General features: G+C 47.7%; 1 protein-coding gene across 7 annotated transcripts in view; it reads left to right on the forward strand.

Annotated features, from left to right (window-relative positions):
* The window catches only part of ARMC9 (armadillo repeat containing 9), a 123,545-nt gene that overhangs the window by 74,623 nt on the left and 33,399 nt on the right, over window positions 1–15,523 (forward strand). For all 7 annotated transcript variants that reach the window (XM_072996330.2, XM_072996333.2, XM_072996331.2 and 4 more), the window contains 3 exons: window positions 2,027–2,117; window positions 3,104–3,162; window positions 12,917–13,021. In XM_072996330.2, the coding sequence (XP_072852431.2) occupies window positions 2,027–2,117; window positions 3,104–3,162; window positions 12,917–13,021 (255 nt within the window). The remainder of the gene's footprint in view (window positions 1–2,026; window positions 2,118–3,103; window positions 3,163–12,916; window positions 13,022–15,523) is intronic.

Below are 15,523 nucleotides of genomic sequence, written 5' to 3' on the forward strand. Positions count from 1 at the left end.
TTTCAGGGCAAACCTGATGGATGCTTGAGTTCTTCCCTGGGATTCTTATCTTTTCTTGTCTGTCCCAGAAGGCTATCTTTAAAGTCACAGACTTCTAAACGGGTGGTTCAAATGGCTTTGTTTTGAAAAGCGCCACTCCTCATCAGCATCCCTTGAGGAAAGACGTGCCATTCTCTGTAGATTAGAAGAATCTCTCTCCCCCCCCCCCCGCCCGCAAGAGAAGCTCTTTATTTATTTATGTATTTGTTCCATTTTTACAATGCCCCCCCATCTAAATTCAGGAATCTACTCCAGGCAGCTTACAGAGTATAAAGATAAAAACAGCGTTAACTTTGATCATAAGAGAAAAAATCTATAAAGAAAACAGGATCCAAGATGGAAAAGAAGCTATGTAATTGGGGGGGGAAGAGACCTGCCAAAAGAACCAAGTTTTCCTAACAGGCAAACATTTCAAGTGTTTATCCATGGGAGGGGTGGGTTAGGGTTTCAAACCAGGAACAGTTTAACCTGTGTCAGAACCACATAATACCACAAAACAATCATATTTCTTTTATGTCCCCCCCCCCCACTTTTCTCCCCTTTTATATTTTTACCATGGATCCCGAGGAAGAGGTCTGTGAAATTCAAAGACTAGCTCACTGCTTCTGTGCATTTGTTGATAATCCCTGTTTCTGGAGATGACTTGCGGTTCCTTTTCTTGAGAAGCAGGTCACTGGGGGGGGGGGGGGTTTGAACAGCCTTTTTGTGGTGCAAAGGATGCTTGCAGAGATATTTGAAGGCGCGGCATAACAGGGCAGGCATTCACAGCATTCGTTAACAGAAAAGCTGGAGCATCAGCAAACTCTGTGGCCTGCCTCCTTTTCAGACCCAGTCTTAGCAGCAGGTCGACTAGAAATGGCAGATCTCACTTGCTGTGGTAGTTTTCAGGTCCAGGCTGAATGAGGAGGGTGGAGGGAAGAGCGAGTCCTCTCTGCCTATTACCCTTGCCTTCCTGAGCCATCCCAGCTCCTTACATGGTTGCTAGCTGCCAAGCTGTACTGAATGCTGCTCATTCAGACGGGTGTATTGCTGTAGTCCCTGTGTCTCTCTTGCATATTCTGTAGGCTAACGGTTATCCAATAGATGCATGCGTTGTAATGCTAGAGCTCTTTACCTTGTGGAGGTGAACATCAGATCTTACTCTTTTTCGCTCTCCCTGCACAATCTTCTGTGCATTGAATTAATGATCTGTCCGTACTGTCTTGAAGGAATGAGGCAGATAGAACCCGAAGACAGATAGAATACTCCCATTATCAATTTGATCTGGTGTAACAGTCACACTAAGAACGTGGTGGCACTGCGGGATAAATTGCAGAAGCCTCTGTGCTGCAAGGTCAGAAGACCAGCAGTCGTAAGATCAAATCCCTGCGATGGAGGGAGCTCCCATCGCTTGTCCCAGCTCTTGCCAACCTAGCCGTTCGAAAGCATGGAAAAATGTGAGTCGATAAATAGCTACCACCTCGGAGGGAAGTGTTCCGTGTCTGGTCGCGCTGGCCATGTGACCACGGAAACTGTCTTCGGACAAACGCTGGCTCTACGTCTTGGAAACGGGGATGAGCACCGCGCCCTAGAGTCGGACACGACTGGACTAAGTGTCAAGGGGAACCTTTACCTAACAGTCACCCTTTTTCTACTGTGCAGATGGAGTCCCTAGACCTAGGATTCAGGCTTTGAATGCCTGTGGATTGCCTTGCCCTCCAGATCACAGTGGCTCTTCTGTTCTCCTCGTGCTTGGGAGTCAGAAAGACAGCCTTAAATCATTCTTGGGTTTGGTTCAGGCTGCCAAAATCTGTCTGTTGTGGATGTTGTGGAAGGCTTCTTTTTTTCCTCTTAGCAGACGATTGTGCTTGTGGGTGGACGGGACAGGACGCCTGCCGTTGGATGCAGCTGCTTCGCAGCCATGCTCTTATTGTCAACAGTGATGTGACCCTGTGCCGGGGTCACCCATATGAGCCACTGACACAGCTTTGTTTTCCAACCCATCCAGGAAATGGAAGACATTCTGCGGTGCTACACTGAGGAAGGAAACGCCGACATGATCCAGCAGATTGAGTTTATTATCAAGCAGCTTAAATCAGGTCAGAGAGACATGTGGTTTGTTATCTAGGCTGCAAACAATGTGAGAAAAAGTTCTTTAAAATCTTGGTGTTGTTTTGATTCAGAGGAGAACAAGATGTGGAGCAGAGTTGGAGACCTGGGAGCATCCATATGGCCAGGTCAATTCACGTGACCTTTTACAATGCAACTCTAACCACTTTTACTTAGAAGTGATATCCGCTGATTTTATTTTAACTTACTTCCAGTTGCGTGTACTTGGACGTAAACCCCACTGAGTTCAAGAGAGCATACTTCCAAATAAGTGTTCTTAAGAGTATTTATTTATTTATTGCACTTATATGCCTCCAATCTAGATATTGTCTACTCTGGGCGGCTCACAACAGACAAGATCTGTAGAACTGTAGAGTGGAGCTGTAATCTTATGTTTACTTCTACGTAGGTCTCAGTGATTCAGTTCAACTTATCTCCAGGTGAGGACTGTGGCTTTGGTGATGCCATCTTGGCCATCATCCAGCCCACAATCCAGTGGTGTGATTGTGCTACCACATAGCTGATTGCCGTTCGCTATGCATTTTTGCACATGGTTCCTATCCCAGCGTCGGAAATCTTGTAGTGGCATGCATTTTGGCAACCAACCAGATTGCTACACAACCACTTTGTTGTGGAGCTGCATTACATTGTGACCTGAGGGACAGCTCTGTGACAGCTTGTCTACAATCATGGTAATCCTCCAGTCCCTGCCCCCAGTTAGGCATCCAGTGCAAAAGAGTGAGAACATCTTAGCATTTGGTTTTCACCCCATCCTTCCAGAAGTTATGACAATTATGGGGCCAGCCAAGAAGACAAACCTGCAGGATCATGTCCAAAGTGAGTCAGAATAACACTAGGGTTCCATTGGTGTCAGAAAATATGTTTTAAGCAGAGAAGCACTGGTCAAATCTGCAAATGAAGAGGGAGGACATAGATGTGCATATTTTCTCTTACTCCTGTTCTTGCTTTCTTCTAGATGAGCCCATGGATGACAGTGCCGAGTCTGATGATGAAGAGAAAGAAGATAATGATGAAGTAAGTTGTGGAAGCCAACCACCTGAATGTCGAGATATATCTCTCATCTTTGTAAAATACCCTTCCTTCGTATTACTCAGATCAGGGATGTGGTGGTGCTGCAGGTTAAACAGCAAAAGCCTCTGTTCTGCAAGGTCAGAAGACCAGCCGTCCTAAGATCGAATCCACGCAACAAAGTGAGCTCCCGTCGCTTGTCCCAGCTCCTTGCCAACCTAGCAGTTTGAAAGCATGTAAAAATGCGAGTAGATAAATAGGTACCTTTTTGGTGGGAAGGTGACAGTTTTCCATGTCTAGTCGCGCTGGCCATGTGACCACGGAAACTGTCTTCGGACAAATGCTGGCTCTATGGCTTGGAAACGGGGATGAGCACCGCACCCTAGAGTCGGACATGACTGGACTAAATATCAAGGGGAACCTTTATCTTTATATTACTCAGGCTGCCTTACATGAGGTTGGGTTATTTTGAGGCTGACTACATAGGGGTTTAGTCCATTGTTTGATCGACTGTAAGGAATGGGCTAGTTCACTTCTAAAGATGAGGATCGGACGACATCTTTGCTGAAGGGAACCGGACCATCCCCAGAGGAGTCCTTACCCCTACCTTCTGGCCCCTGTCAGGGGCTTCTGCTCTTTTTGTGTGGGTAGGCGGTGCTCTCTTTTGGTCTGTTTCCAGCATGTGTGATTGCTGGGAACAAACCAAAGGCCTTCCATTTTTGGGATCTGGCAATGTCATGAAGTTTCTTAATAGAGCTACCCCAGGCTATTGACTAATTAAACGCTTCCTCTGCTCCTTGGCAAGCAGGAATGGGGACAAAAGAAGTAATTTTTTTAGTGTCCATTATTAGAGCAGCAAAAATGTACTGTGTCACTTATGTAAAATAAAAAGAATCTTTCTCTCGTCTTAAAGGGCTGGCTGAGAAACTGTCCAGAGCCAAAACTGTGGCTGTGGCAGTTTCTCAACCAGCCCTTTAAGACAAAGGAAGGAAGCACAAGTATTCATATGTATGAGTTGTGTGTAATAGGCTGCAGCAGACTCTTGACCAGACCTTTAAAAGAAGTGTATTTGGTACATTGTAATTTGTAATTGTTTTTATTGTTTTGTGCTCTCAAGTTGCTTCTGATTTATGGCGGGCCTATGAATGAATGATCTCCAAAATGCCCTGTCCTCAATACACATACCTAATACACATACGCTTTTTAAAAAAGTGGGCCAAAGAGGGTCGCTTGAGATCTGCCTGCCATTGGGATGCCAGAATGTCACCAAATTACATACTGAACCTCTTAGTGACCCTGTCGAACCCGCGCCAACCCAGCTGTGTAGACAAGGTGTTTTGTCCTCAGAATGTTCCCACTGTCCAACCCAAAACAGATTTTGTCATCTGATTTGAAAGAGACCCATAGAAGCTGCCATTAAGCGGTCTCGTCCATGTTGGGCACTTAGAGGTCATGAAGAACCGTTTTTCAGTCTGAAATACAACCCACTGAGGAGGCAATACATTTGATCCCACCAAGTGCTGAACCTCAGTCCCTTTTTGCTCTTCTGGTGCTCAGGATTTCCCCTTATTGTCGTTTCATTGAGGTGAAACATGTGAAGGTTAGGAGAAAGGAAGTTCAAATAAAAGTCTGAACATTTTTACTAGGATTGTTGCATCATCATCATCATCAACAACAAAACAAGGTTGTTGGTCGGGTGTTGTTGTTGGTTTTTTTTTTTTTTTTGGTCATTGCGAGTTTGGAGACCTGAGTCTTGCACTGTTGACATGGCAAGGTTTACATGATAAGCAGTCCTCCTTTCCCTAGTTCTTGTATTCCTCTACTTTTATTAATTCTGTTTCCTCTAACAAGTTGTATTTTGGTGTAAACTTCTGTAGACTGCACCTCTTTTCTTCAGATGCAGATTTAAAGGTATCACACGATGTGATAGACTTCACACGGCTGTGTCTTTAAAAATACACATTCCTTGTTATCCTTGTAAAGAATGCAGTGCCTGAAAAACAAATCATAGAAACTATGGTGACTGACAGTAATAACAATCAGGAGCATAATCAGAAGAATAAACCTGTGTAAGCTGATAGATCTTCAGCTGGCAGGAGAGGTGGGCAAAGCCGGGCAGCTGCTTTACCTTGGCAGGGACACCGTTGATGTCGTGGGAGTCACACTGGAGATGGTCTTCCTCTGAAGTGCCCTGGAATGAGCCTCACTGAGTTGTGAGATATGCAGCCTTCCAGTGAGGAGGGAAGTGGGTACTACGTCCCACTCCCGGGGCTGTGGTTCCCCTGATTGGTGGCAGAGAGCGTATGCTTCATTTCTGCTCTGCATTATAAAGACAGTTCTGTAGCCAGCACAGTTACTGGGACGTCTCTCCCAGCCCGGCTGTAAGGATGGGGAGTTTTTGGAAGCTCACTAGTGTTTATAGAAAGGCAAAGGTTGGAGTTTGAAAGGCTGGCTTGTGAAGGATGGGCCTCATGCTTAGCAAGATGAAAAAAAGAGGAGCTTTGTGTGCTATTTAAAGGGATCCTTAGTGTCTTCGCTGGGAATAGACCTCCAGAACCACCCTCTACCCCCCGAGAAGGTCCCCTGCACAGGGCTTCTTGTAGTTCACAGGAGATGTGTAAGAGCCTGGCCCCATGTCACCTGGCAAGCTACAGACGGCCTTTCATCCCCTTGAACAGAAACCACGTCTGTCCTGAGCTTTAACCGTTTACTTGTGCATGTTCCTGTTGCTGTTCCAGGTTGAGAGAAGCCTTCTGGCATTTCAGAGGTATGGACAGGCACTTCCCACGGCTCTCTCTTTGAAGGCATAGAGTTGGTAGTTTTTTCAAGTGAAGGAAAACGTGATGAAGAAGCTTCCACCAACGTTTGTGCCACTTAAAGTTTCTTCCTTGCCCATTTTGACCTCCAGGCAAATAGAGAGCTCGGCAATTTTAAGATAATGATGATGGTGGTTTTGTAGGGTTCCGGAGCACTACAAAACCCTGCAGAAGTTGATTGACCAAAGATCCCGACACAATGACACAGAGAGGCATGGAGGGGATTCAATGTGTATATCCAGAGGTTAAGTATAGTTACAAGTGATCTGGGCTCCTGGTTTGCTGTTTCGTATTTAACAAGGCCATGAAAATTTCATTTCCCAGATATATCTTTTAACACTTCACGACAGGTTTCTTCCATTGAGGATAAAGGCTGAGAGCACTTCCTGGGGATGGGGAGATTCTTATCGGTGGTTGTGCAGCTACAGCCAGGCAGCTTCTGCACAAATTCATTCACATTTTTAAGGGCTGTTTCACTCGGGTTTGCTACCAGGAAACACCTGATATGTGTCCCTGACTCATGGGTAGCATTCTCAGCTGTAGATTTCTGTTTTGTCCTTTAACCATGACCTTCTGTTGCCTGTACTGTGATTTTGCAAAGTCCTTTTGTTGCTGCAAGAGAGCAGCTTCTTTCCTTCAGGGCCGTGGTTCTCAGTTGAGAAGGAACTGTCTGGTTCAAGCCCGCCTCCTGGCTTGATCTAAGGTGCATTGATATTCATCAGGACTTTGCTTTTGTCAGAGAGCATGTTGTAGGGATGATGGGATGAATGATAGATAGTTCCTAAGATCATGGGTGGGGTCTGTGCGAAGGGAGTGCTTCTCATAGTGTGAGTGATGCTTTGAGCCCTCATGGACTAGATTAATTTTCAATAGCAATCAGTTTCTCTCAGAACTTGGACTCCTTAGTTTTGTGGATTACACGTTTCCAGAGTCCTTCAACAAGAAGAGGGTGGGCAGTAGTTGTGGGGAAAGATGAGGCTGAAGGGAATGATAGATTCGTGACCTACTAGCTGGACCTACTAGCAAAATGGAGACAATATACGTCACTGAATATTAAATGCAGTAGACCAAGAGTGGGACAGCTGTGACTATCATCCCCAGCTTGTGAGCCTGGGGGGGGGGTCCTCTGTCATCAAATACGTGAAAGGTAGTCATACAGGAAGCCAAATTTAAGCTGAACAGCAGGGGGAAACCTATTCACTGTTAGAGCAGTATGACAACGGAACTCATGACCTCAGGAGGTGATGAGTGCTCCAACGCTGGAGGCGTTCAAGAGAAAATTGGACCACCATCTGTCAGAGCTGCTTTGGCTTGAATTCCTGCCTTGAGCAGGAGGTTAGACTCGACTTTGTGTACCTTGGCTCAACAATCTCTGACACACACACTCCCTAGATGTTGAGCTGGATAAACGCATTGGCAAAGCAGCTCCCATGTTCGCTAGACTCACAAAGAGGGTCTGTCTTAATAAGAAGCTGACGTCATAGACCAAGATCCAGGTCTATAGAGCCTGTATCCTGGGCACACTCCTGTCCTGCAGTGAGTCCTGGACCCTTTGTGCACAGCAGGAGAGGAAGCTGAACATGTTCCATATGCTTTGCCTCCAACACATTTTTAGTATCACCTGGCAGGACAAAGTTCCAAATAGAGTAGTCCTAGAATGAACTGGAATTTTTAGATTGTATACATTTCTGAAACAGCGACGTCTACGTTGGCTTGGGCATGTCGTGAGAATGGCTGATGGTCGGATTCCAAAAGATCTCCTGGATGGAGAATTAGTGCAGGGAAATCACCCCAGAGGGAGATCCCAGCTGTGATACAAGGAGATCTGCAAGCGGGATCTAAAGGCCTTAGGAGTGGACCTCCACAGATGGGAAACCCCGACATCTGAGCGTTCAGCCTGGAGGCATGCGGTGCATCACAGCCTCTCCCAATTTGAAGAGACCCTTGTCCAGCAGGCCAAGGCCAAGAGGCAGTCCCGAAACCAGCAAAACCAGGGAGCTGGACAGGGGACAGACTGGATTTGTCTTCAGGGTGGAAGGGATTGTTGTCATTCTCGAATTGGCCTCCTCAGCCACACTAGATGTTGTTCCAAGACCTCTATTCAGAGCATGTTACCATCATCTCTCGAGACTGAAGGATGCCTAACTAGACCCGATGGCCTCAGAGGCCTCTTCCAACTCCATGATTTTATGATCTTTGCTGGTTAGACCCAATCGCACGAGGAAGTATCTTGTTGACTGTTGGTGGAGCTTAAAGCTTTGCTATCAGGAGGGTTGCCCATCCTCCACTGCAAGGTGACTTGCATTCCAGCGGGGCTTCCCTGTGTTCAAGGAGGTACTGGATACCATCCTGTGGGCAGGCTCTGTAAAGGTCTTTCTGCTTGTGCAATGGACCGTTCAGCCCGTACGTAGAATGATCAAACAGGAACCTGCCCACAGGACATTACAATGAGGAGTTTGCCAATCTCTTTGTCATAACATTTCCTCCAGGAGTTCTGATCGTTTAATTGCTCAGGTGTAATTCTTGGGTTTCACAACTGGATTACAGGGCATGTAATTCTAAATGCCACCGGGACTCTTCAGCAGGATATTGCTCTTTCTTCCTTTTTTTTTAAAAAAAAGTGTATTTGTTGACACAATGCAGGAATGAATAGCTAGCCATTGTCAGGTAGAATTTTGCAATGGAATGATATGCTTTGGCCTTTGTCACCACCATAGCTTTCTGGAGGAGCCAGCCCTCTCAAACTAGAACATCAAACAAGACAGCATGAGCTTCTGCCTTGAGCTTTTGGTACATGTTTTCATTGGGCCCGATGGGGGCAAGTGCCTCTCTCCCGGACAGACGAACAAGGAGACATTCTAGTTCTGTAATTACGACCGCCAGGCATTTTTCCATGCCAGAAACAAGAAATCCACATAGGCAGACTGTCCCCCTAATTAACATGGTGAAATACTCTAGCACAGTGGTTTCCAACCTTGGGTGACCCAGATGTTCTTGGACTGCAATTCCCTGAAGCTTTCGCCGCTCGCTGTGCTGCCCAGCCAGTGGTGAAGGCACCTGGGAATTGCAGTCCAAGAACGCCGGGGTCAACCCAAGTTTTGAACCACTGCATTTGCAGGCTGTCCTGCCATGCAAATCTTGTGACAGAAAACGTCGGCAGCGTCATAGAGTGTGGATGCAGGAGATGCACGTCTCTAGTACCAAGCCCCATGGGGAAAATCCAGTCAAAACCCACACTGGCATAGAGTCAGAAAATGAAGCAGACCCATAGAGAAGCCTGGCAGGTAAATGCTGAGACACACTTTATACCCTGGGAAAAAGCCAGGCCTGATTTGGAAACAGCTGTCGCCCGGGCAGGGCGAAGGAAACCAGTCGGCTGCCTCTGGAAATGATGTCATGCTGAAACACCACCAGAGAGCCTTCCATGCAGCCCCCACCGGCTTCCCCCCCCCCCCACATGTTGCTCAACAGTGCAGAAATCTGAGATTTTTTTAAAAAAATTCTCATCCAAAGTTCCAAAGAGAGTAGTCCTAGAACGAGCTGGAATTTTTACCATGTATACATTACTGAATCAGCGATGTCTACGTTGGCTTGGGCATGTCGTGAGAATGGCTGATGGTCGGATTCCAAAAGATCTCCTGGATGGAGAATTAGTGCAGGGAAATCACCCCAGAGGGAGATCCCAGCTGTGATACAAGGAGATCTGCAAGCGGGATCTAAAGGCCTTAGGAGTGGACCTCCACAGATGGGAAACCCCGACATCTGAGCTGAACAGCCTGGAGGCAGGCATTGCATCACGGCCTCTCCCATTTTAAAGAGACCCTTGTCCAGCAGGCCAAGGCAAAGAGGCAGTCCCGAAATCAGGGATCTGGACAGGGGACAGACTGGATTTGTCTTCAGTGTGGAAGGAATTGTTGTCACTCTCGGATTGGCCTCCTCAGCCACGATAGACGCTGTTCCAAGACCTCCATTCAGAGCACGATACCATAGTCTCTCGAGACTGAAGGATGGCTAAAGAAAAAAGACCTCTCCTGATAATGCAAGCCCAGAGTTGATCATCCATACGCTTCTCCAGATGACTTGTCCATCTGTTCCTTGTTCTGCAAACAGTGCTTCATACTGTAGCTGGCCTCCAAGCTGCCAATAGAGAAAACAGAGTGTACGTAGAGCAGGTTCCAAACCAGAATTAAGCATCACTGTCCGGTTTCTCACGTCTGGGAAGCAAGCACTGCCTATTTTGTACAAATAAGGATGTCACAGCAAACGATGGTCATAAGCAGGAAGCTGACTGAGAGGCCTAGCTAGAGAGAGAAGGGGCAGCCTATCGGTTGTCCATAAACTCCAAAACACAATTTAGTTTTAGATGGTAAGGTCTTTGGTTGCCCTCTTGAGCACCAGATCACTAATGCTTTGCGAGCTGAATTCCACCACCACCACCACTGGAGTCTTTTACTCGGAGAGGCTCACAGGTTCTGGTAGAATGTCTGCTGCAAATTAAGGGACAACATGTGATGTGTGGAGCACAACTGTTTGATATTTTGACATACGTAAATGGACCGTGAGCTCTGATGGTGATTTCACCGGCTAATGTCACTGAACCATTTTGAAAGAGCATTTGGCCAGAGCAGCAGGGGATTTGAGTTGGGTTTAATGAGGATTTATTCGGCTGGTTTCCCTTCTCTGTGTTTGTTCTCCCTGTTCTCACACTGCTCACTTCAGACATCCTCTTTGAACGTTGAGATTTGACTCTTTATTTTATTTTATACAAGTTTGAGGGACAGGGCGAAAGGCTCATAAGAACTTCAGAAGAGCCCTGTGCTGGATTAGGCCAAGGGCCCATCTCGTCCAGCTTCCTGGATCTCACTGTGGCTTCACCAGATGCCTCTGAGAGCCCAAAAGTCCCCTGTCTCCTGATCCCCCTCCCCTGCCTCTGGCGTTTTGGAGGCCCCTTCCTTCAAAGCCTGGAGATTATACTTCATCCCCATCATGGCTTGTCACCTGCAAGGGACTTTTCCTCCAGGAATCTGTCCCGTCCTCTTTCTTTGAAAGGCATCTAGGCCAGAGGCCAACCCCACATCCTATAGCAAGGAGTTCCACAGACTAACAACACACTGGGTCAAGAAATACTTTCTTTTTTTCTGTTCTCACTCTCCCAACCCTCCATTGGAGCGGATGACCCCTGGTTCTAGTATTGTGTGAGAGGGAGAAGAGCTTCCCTCTCTCCACTTTCTATCCACCCCCTGCATCATTTTATACGTCTCAATCATATGTCCCCCCCAGGCGCCTTTTCTCTAGACTCAAGAGCCCCCCACACTGTCGCCTTTCCTCATCAGTCATCAGGGAGGTGCCCCAGCCCCAGTCCTCTGAGTCGCTCTCTTCTGCACCTTTTCCGGCTCTACCATGTCTTTTCTGAGGTGTGGCCCCCCGGAATGGTACGCAATACTCCAGGTGCGGCCTGACTATTGTTTTGTACAATGGCATGATAAGGTTGGCTGTTTTATTTTTCCATCCCCTTTTTAATGATTTTTTTTAATAGTCAGTTAAATGGTGATGGGAATTTATCCCATCAGTGGAGTAGCCTCGTGGTGCAGTGGTTAAATGGCTGTCCTGCAGCCAAAACTGCTCACGACCTGGGGGTCAATCCCAGGTAGCCGGCTCAAGGTTGACTCATCCTTCTATCCTTCCGAGGTCGGTAAAATGAGTCTCCAGCTCGCTGGGGTCGGGGGCAATGCGTAGCCTGCACGATTAACTTGTAAATTGCCCAGAGAGTGCTTTGAAGCGCTATGGGGCGGTATATATAAGCAGCACGCTTTGCTTTTTTCCAGCCTTTTTCGTTCTGGAAATGTTGTTACAATATTTACTCTAAGGATTTGTCTGTTTTTCTTTCAGTACTTCATCTTTATCGGAGTAGTTCAGTTTATGTAGAAAGCATCAGTAAAACTGAAATACTTCATACTCAGAAGTCAGCACGTGCCTTGACTTATAGTACAGGGTGTTTTCTGCTGACCAGCATGTGCTGAACTGGTTTTGGACCCGTGTACCTTTTGTCCAGGGCAGAATAGATGCTCTTGGTTCCATGGCTGCCCTTGATATCAACAGAGAGCCATGAGGGTCAGCCGGAGAGGAGCTAGGATGGACCCATATTTAAATCCCCACTTTGCTGTGGGGATTTAATGTGTTGTTACTATGGACAATGGCAAGGAAAAAAGAGTTGCGTATATACCTTTCTGAGTTCCCTAGAGGAGGGGGTGAGATGAGAAGAGAATAAATACATGCACGAACGTCTTTGCCTAGCACCCCACTGTGTGGTCAGCACCGGCTTCTTTAAGAGATCAGTCGAGCGCATTCAGCAGATCTGTGTTAAGAGCCAAGAGCTTCCATGCGGCTGAGGCGAAGGGAAGAAACGTCCTCTGATCAATGTAAGAGGAGTCTTGGTGCAGCAGACGGAGGGTCTCTCTAGTGCATCTGCCTGTTTCTGACAGCATTTATAAAACATGGGTGGGGGAGATGTTGAGCGCCATCGCAAGCCACCAAGTGAGAAATAGATAGATCCTCTCCCAGACAGTCCAGTCCACCAGCCAGGGGTCCCATGCTGGCTTTAGGGGAGCGGAAAGCAGCACCGTTACCTGGCAGGGAACATGCCCCACCTGTTAGGATTTCCCTGCTCACCTGCCTCTCCCTGGACATGAGCTGAGAATACCACTGACTCTGGACTCCCATCTGTTTTTGAGAGGTCTTTGTAGATACCAAGAGTGTGGGGGTCGGGCTGGGGGGTGCTGCTGCTGTGTCACTCAGGGAAATACTGGCTGAAATCCTGTTGTGCAGCCCAATGTAGGCATTAGCAGGGGCGTCAACTGATCATGATCTTAGCAGTGGCCAAACCCTTGGTCTCTTGCCGGCTGGCCCCAGGGAGCCTGACACCTTCTGCTCCCTTGTCGTGACAGGAGGACCATAACAGCATGGAAGCTGATCTGGACAAAGACGAAGTCTTGCAGCCTCAACCGGGGGAGCTGTCGGGCGAGAGGCTCTTGACCACGGAATACCTGGGTGTAAGTACCGGCCCGGAGGGCTGTTCAGCAGGCGACGCGATTTGGATTTCAGGTCGCCATCCCAGAACCGCAGCTCAACAGCAGTAGTCTGAGCGAGCTGATGCTGAAGGGCAAAAGCAGGGCCTGGAGAAGAAGATAAAAAACAAAACAGAGGTTGGCCATGGTGGCTGGGGTGCTGGGCGTTGGTGGTTGCAGTTCAGAAGAGAGAAGGTCGGTGTGGTCTGGCTGGAACCTGGGACCTGGAACTCACCGGGCGATTGATGTTCGACCACTCCTGCCGTCTTGGCCTGATCTACTTCACAGAATTGTGAGGACAACGGGCATGGGAAGGGGAACCTTGAGCTCGGGGGGGGGGGGGGACCCAGGATGGAAATGTGTAAGAACTAAATAAAAGACTGTTCCATGCACTGGACAAAACAAATGGTCTTTGCAGAACGATGCCTGGAGTTTTGCCATTCAATGAGATCAAATTCTCAACTCTGTTCTCCACAAAGAGTAAGAATCCACAAAAGTGGTTGAGACATGAAGAAGCATACTTTTAGATCAGAGTCTTAAGTCCATCTAGCTCAGAGCTTCCCTTTTTAAAGCAAAAGCAAAATGTGCTGCTTTTATATACTGTCCCATGCATAGTACTTGAAGCTCTCTCTGGGTGGTTTACAGTTTAATTATGCAGACTACACATTACCCTGCAAATTGGATACTCAGTTTGCTGACCTCAGAAGAATGGAAGGGTAAGTTCAACCTCGAGCTGGCCACCTGAGTACACTGGGATTGAACTCAGGCTGTGAGCAGAGTCTTCTCTGCAGTACTGTAGTTTAACCGCCGTGCTGTGAGGCTCCTCCGTAGACAGCTAAATGTCTCCAAAAACCTACAGATGGGCTTGAAGTTCTTTTTATTTCTGCCCACCGTGCACAACGAGCCTTGTGGCGCCGTGGTGAAAAAGCTGTCCTGCAGCCAAAACTGTTTTCAGGATCCGGCGTTCAATCCCAGGTAGCCGGCTCAAGGTTGACTCAGCCTTCTATCCTTCCGAGGTCAGTAAAATGAGTATCCAGCTCGCCAGGGGGTGGGGTGGGGGAATGTGTGCAGCCTGCGTCATTGACTTGTAAACCGCCCAGAGAGTGCTTGAAGCGCTATGGAGCAGTATATAAGCAGCATGCTTTGCTTTTTTTTTTGCCAGCTCTCAGAGGTAAACTGCCACTGCACTGGGAAGCTCTACTTACCCATCACCCCAGAAAGAGTGGAACGTCTGTTCAGGGAAAGCAGCAGAGGTGAGGAATCTGCAGAGTTACCTGAGGAGAAGGCTAGCTCTGACTGTAAAGACCCCAGAGCACAGGAAAGTTACTTTTTTGGACTGCAATTCCCAGAATCCACTGTTGCACTCTGGCAAAGACTCCCTGTTTGAAGCCGGTTACGATGCCCACTCCCACTGCTGGCAGCAACAAGCGAAACACTCCCGGTATTTCATCTGAAAGTGGCGAAATGCAGCAGAAGGATGAAAACCCAGGGCGTGATGAGGGCACAGGGTAACTTCATAGGAAATGCCTGACCTCTGGCCTGGGAGCAAGACATGGGCAGAAAGGGGATGATGGTAGGCCAGAAGAGATGATGGCCCCAGGATGCGAAAACGATAGGATGCACTTTATTCCCAAATAAAAGCGCCAACATGTTTCGGCTCAGCCTTTTCAGCCTTCTTCAAGGGCAACATCACATAAAATAGGACAGAAAAAACATATTTATCACAACATTTTCTCCTAGAGACAAGGTTTTTAACATTCCATATAGTTATCATTCTTCCCCCCCCCCCCCAGTCCCCGGTTCTATTTTATGTGATACAGCCCTAGAAGAACGCTGAAAAGACTAAGCCAAAATGCATCAGGCTTTCATTTACATCCCGGGTCCATCGTCTCTCCTGGCTGACAGCTTTGGTGGAGGTACCAGTTCGTTTTTTGCAAGAAGGGGTTAATGCCTCGGTAAAGAGGAGCACGTTACAAGAGCAACATTGAAAACCCTAACGCAGAGGAATGCAAACTTTGGCGATCCTGAGCTCAGCCTAAGCCACCTGCGCTACCGCCGCCGGGCCATCTCCAGCCCTGGCCTGGCCCCTTTCTCGGTGGGTCACCACCCGTCTGCTTGTCTTGGAGTCCCGATGCATCTGTTCCCACGAGCCAAAACGTTCAGCCTTTGAGCTCCAGCCCTCTGACCTCCTTGCCTTGCCAGGGAATAGCGGCCAGGCCACTCTCAAGTCTGCCCAGCTAATGGCAAGACCAGCCTAGCGTGTCGTAAAGGAGCCAACAGCCGGCCTTTGAGACTCCTGTCGCTCTTGGCAAATCGGATGTTGTGCCCAGCACTCAACTGGGTTTTTTTGAAAACTCTTGTTTTCCTGATTTATTGTGTTTGGTTTGGGTGGCGGCTGACTTCCTGCCTCTTGTAAAGCAGGAGGGTGAGGCACAATCTCAACATGATGTTAATGGGGTATAATTTTATGTTTGCCCTTCCAAGCCA

This window comes from Pogona vitticeps, chromosome 3 (assembly GCF_051106095.1).
Source record: "Pogona vitticeps strain Pit_001003342236 chromosome 3, PviZW2.1, whole genome shotgun sequence".
Classification (NCBI taxonomy): domain Eukaryota; kingdom Metazoa; phylum Chordata; class Lepidosauria; order Squamata; family Agamidae; genus Pogona; species Pogona vitticeps.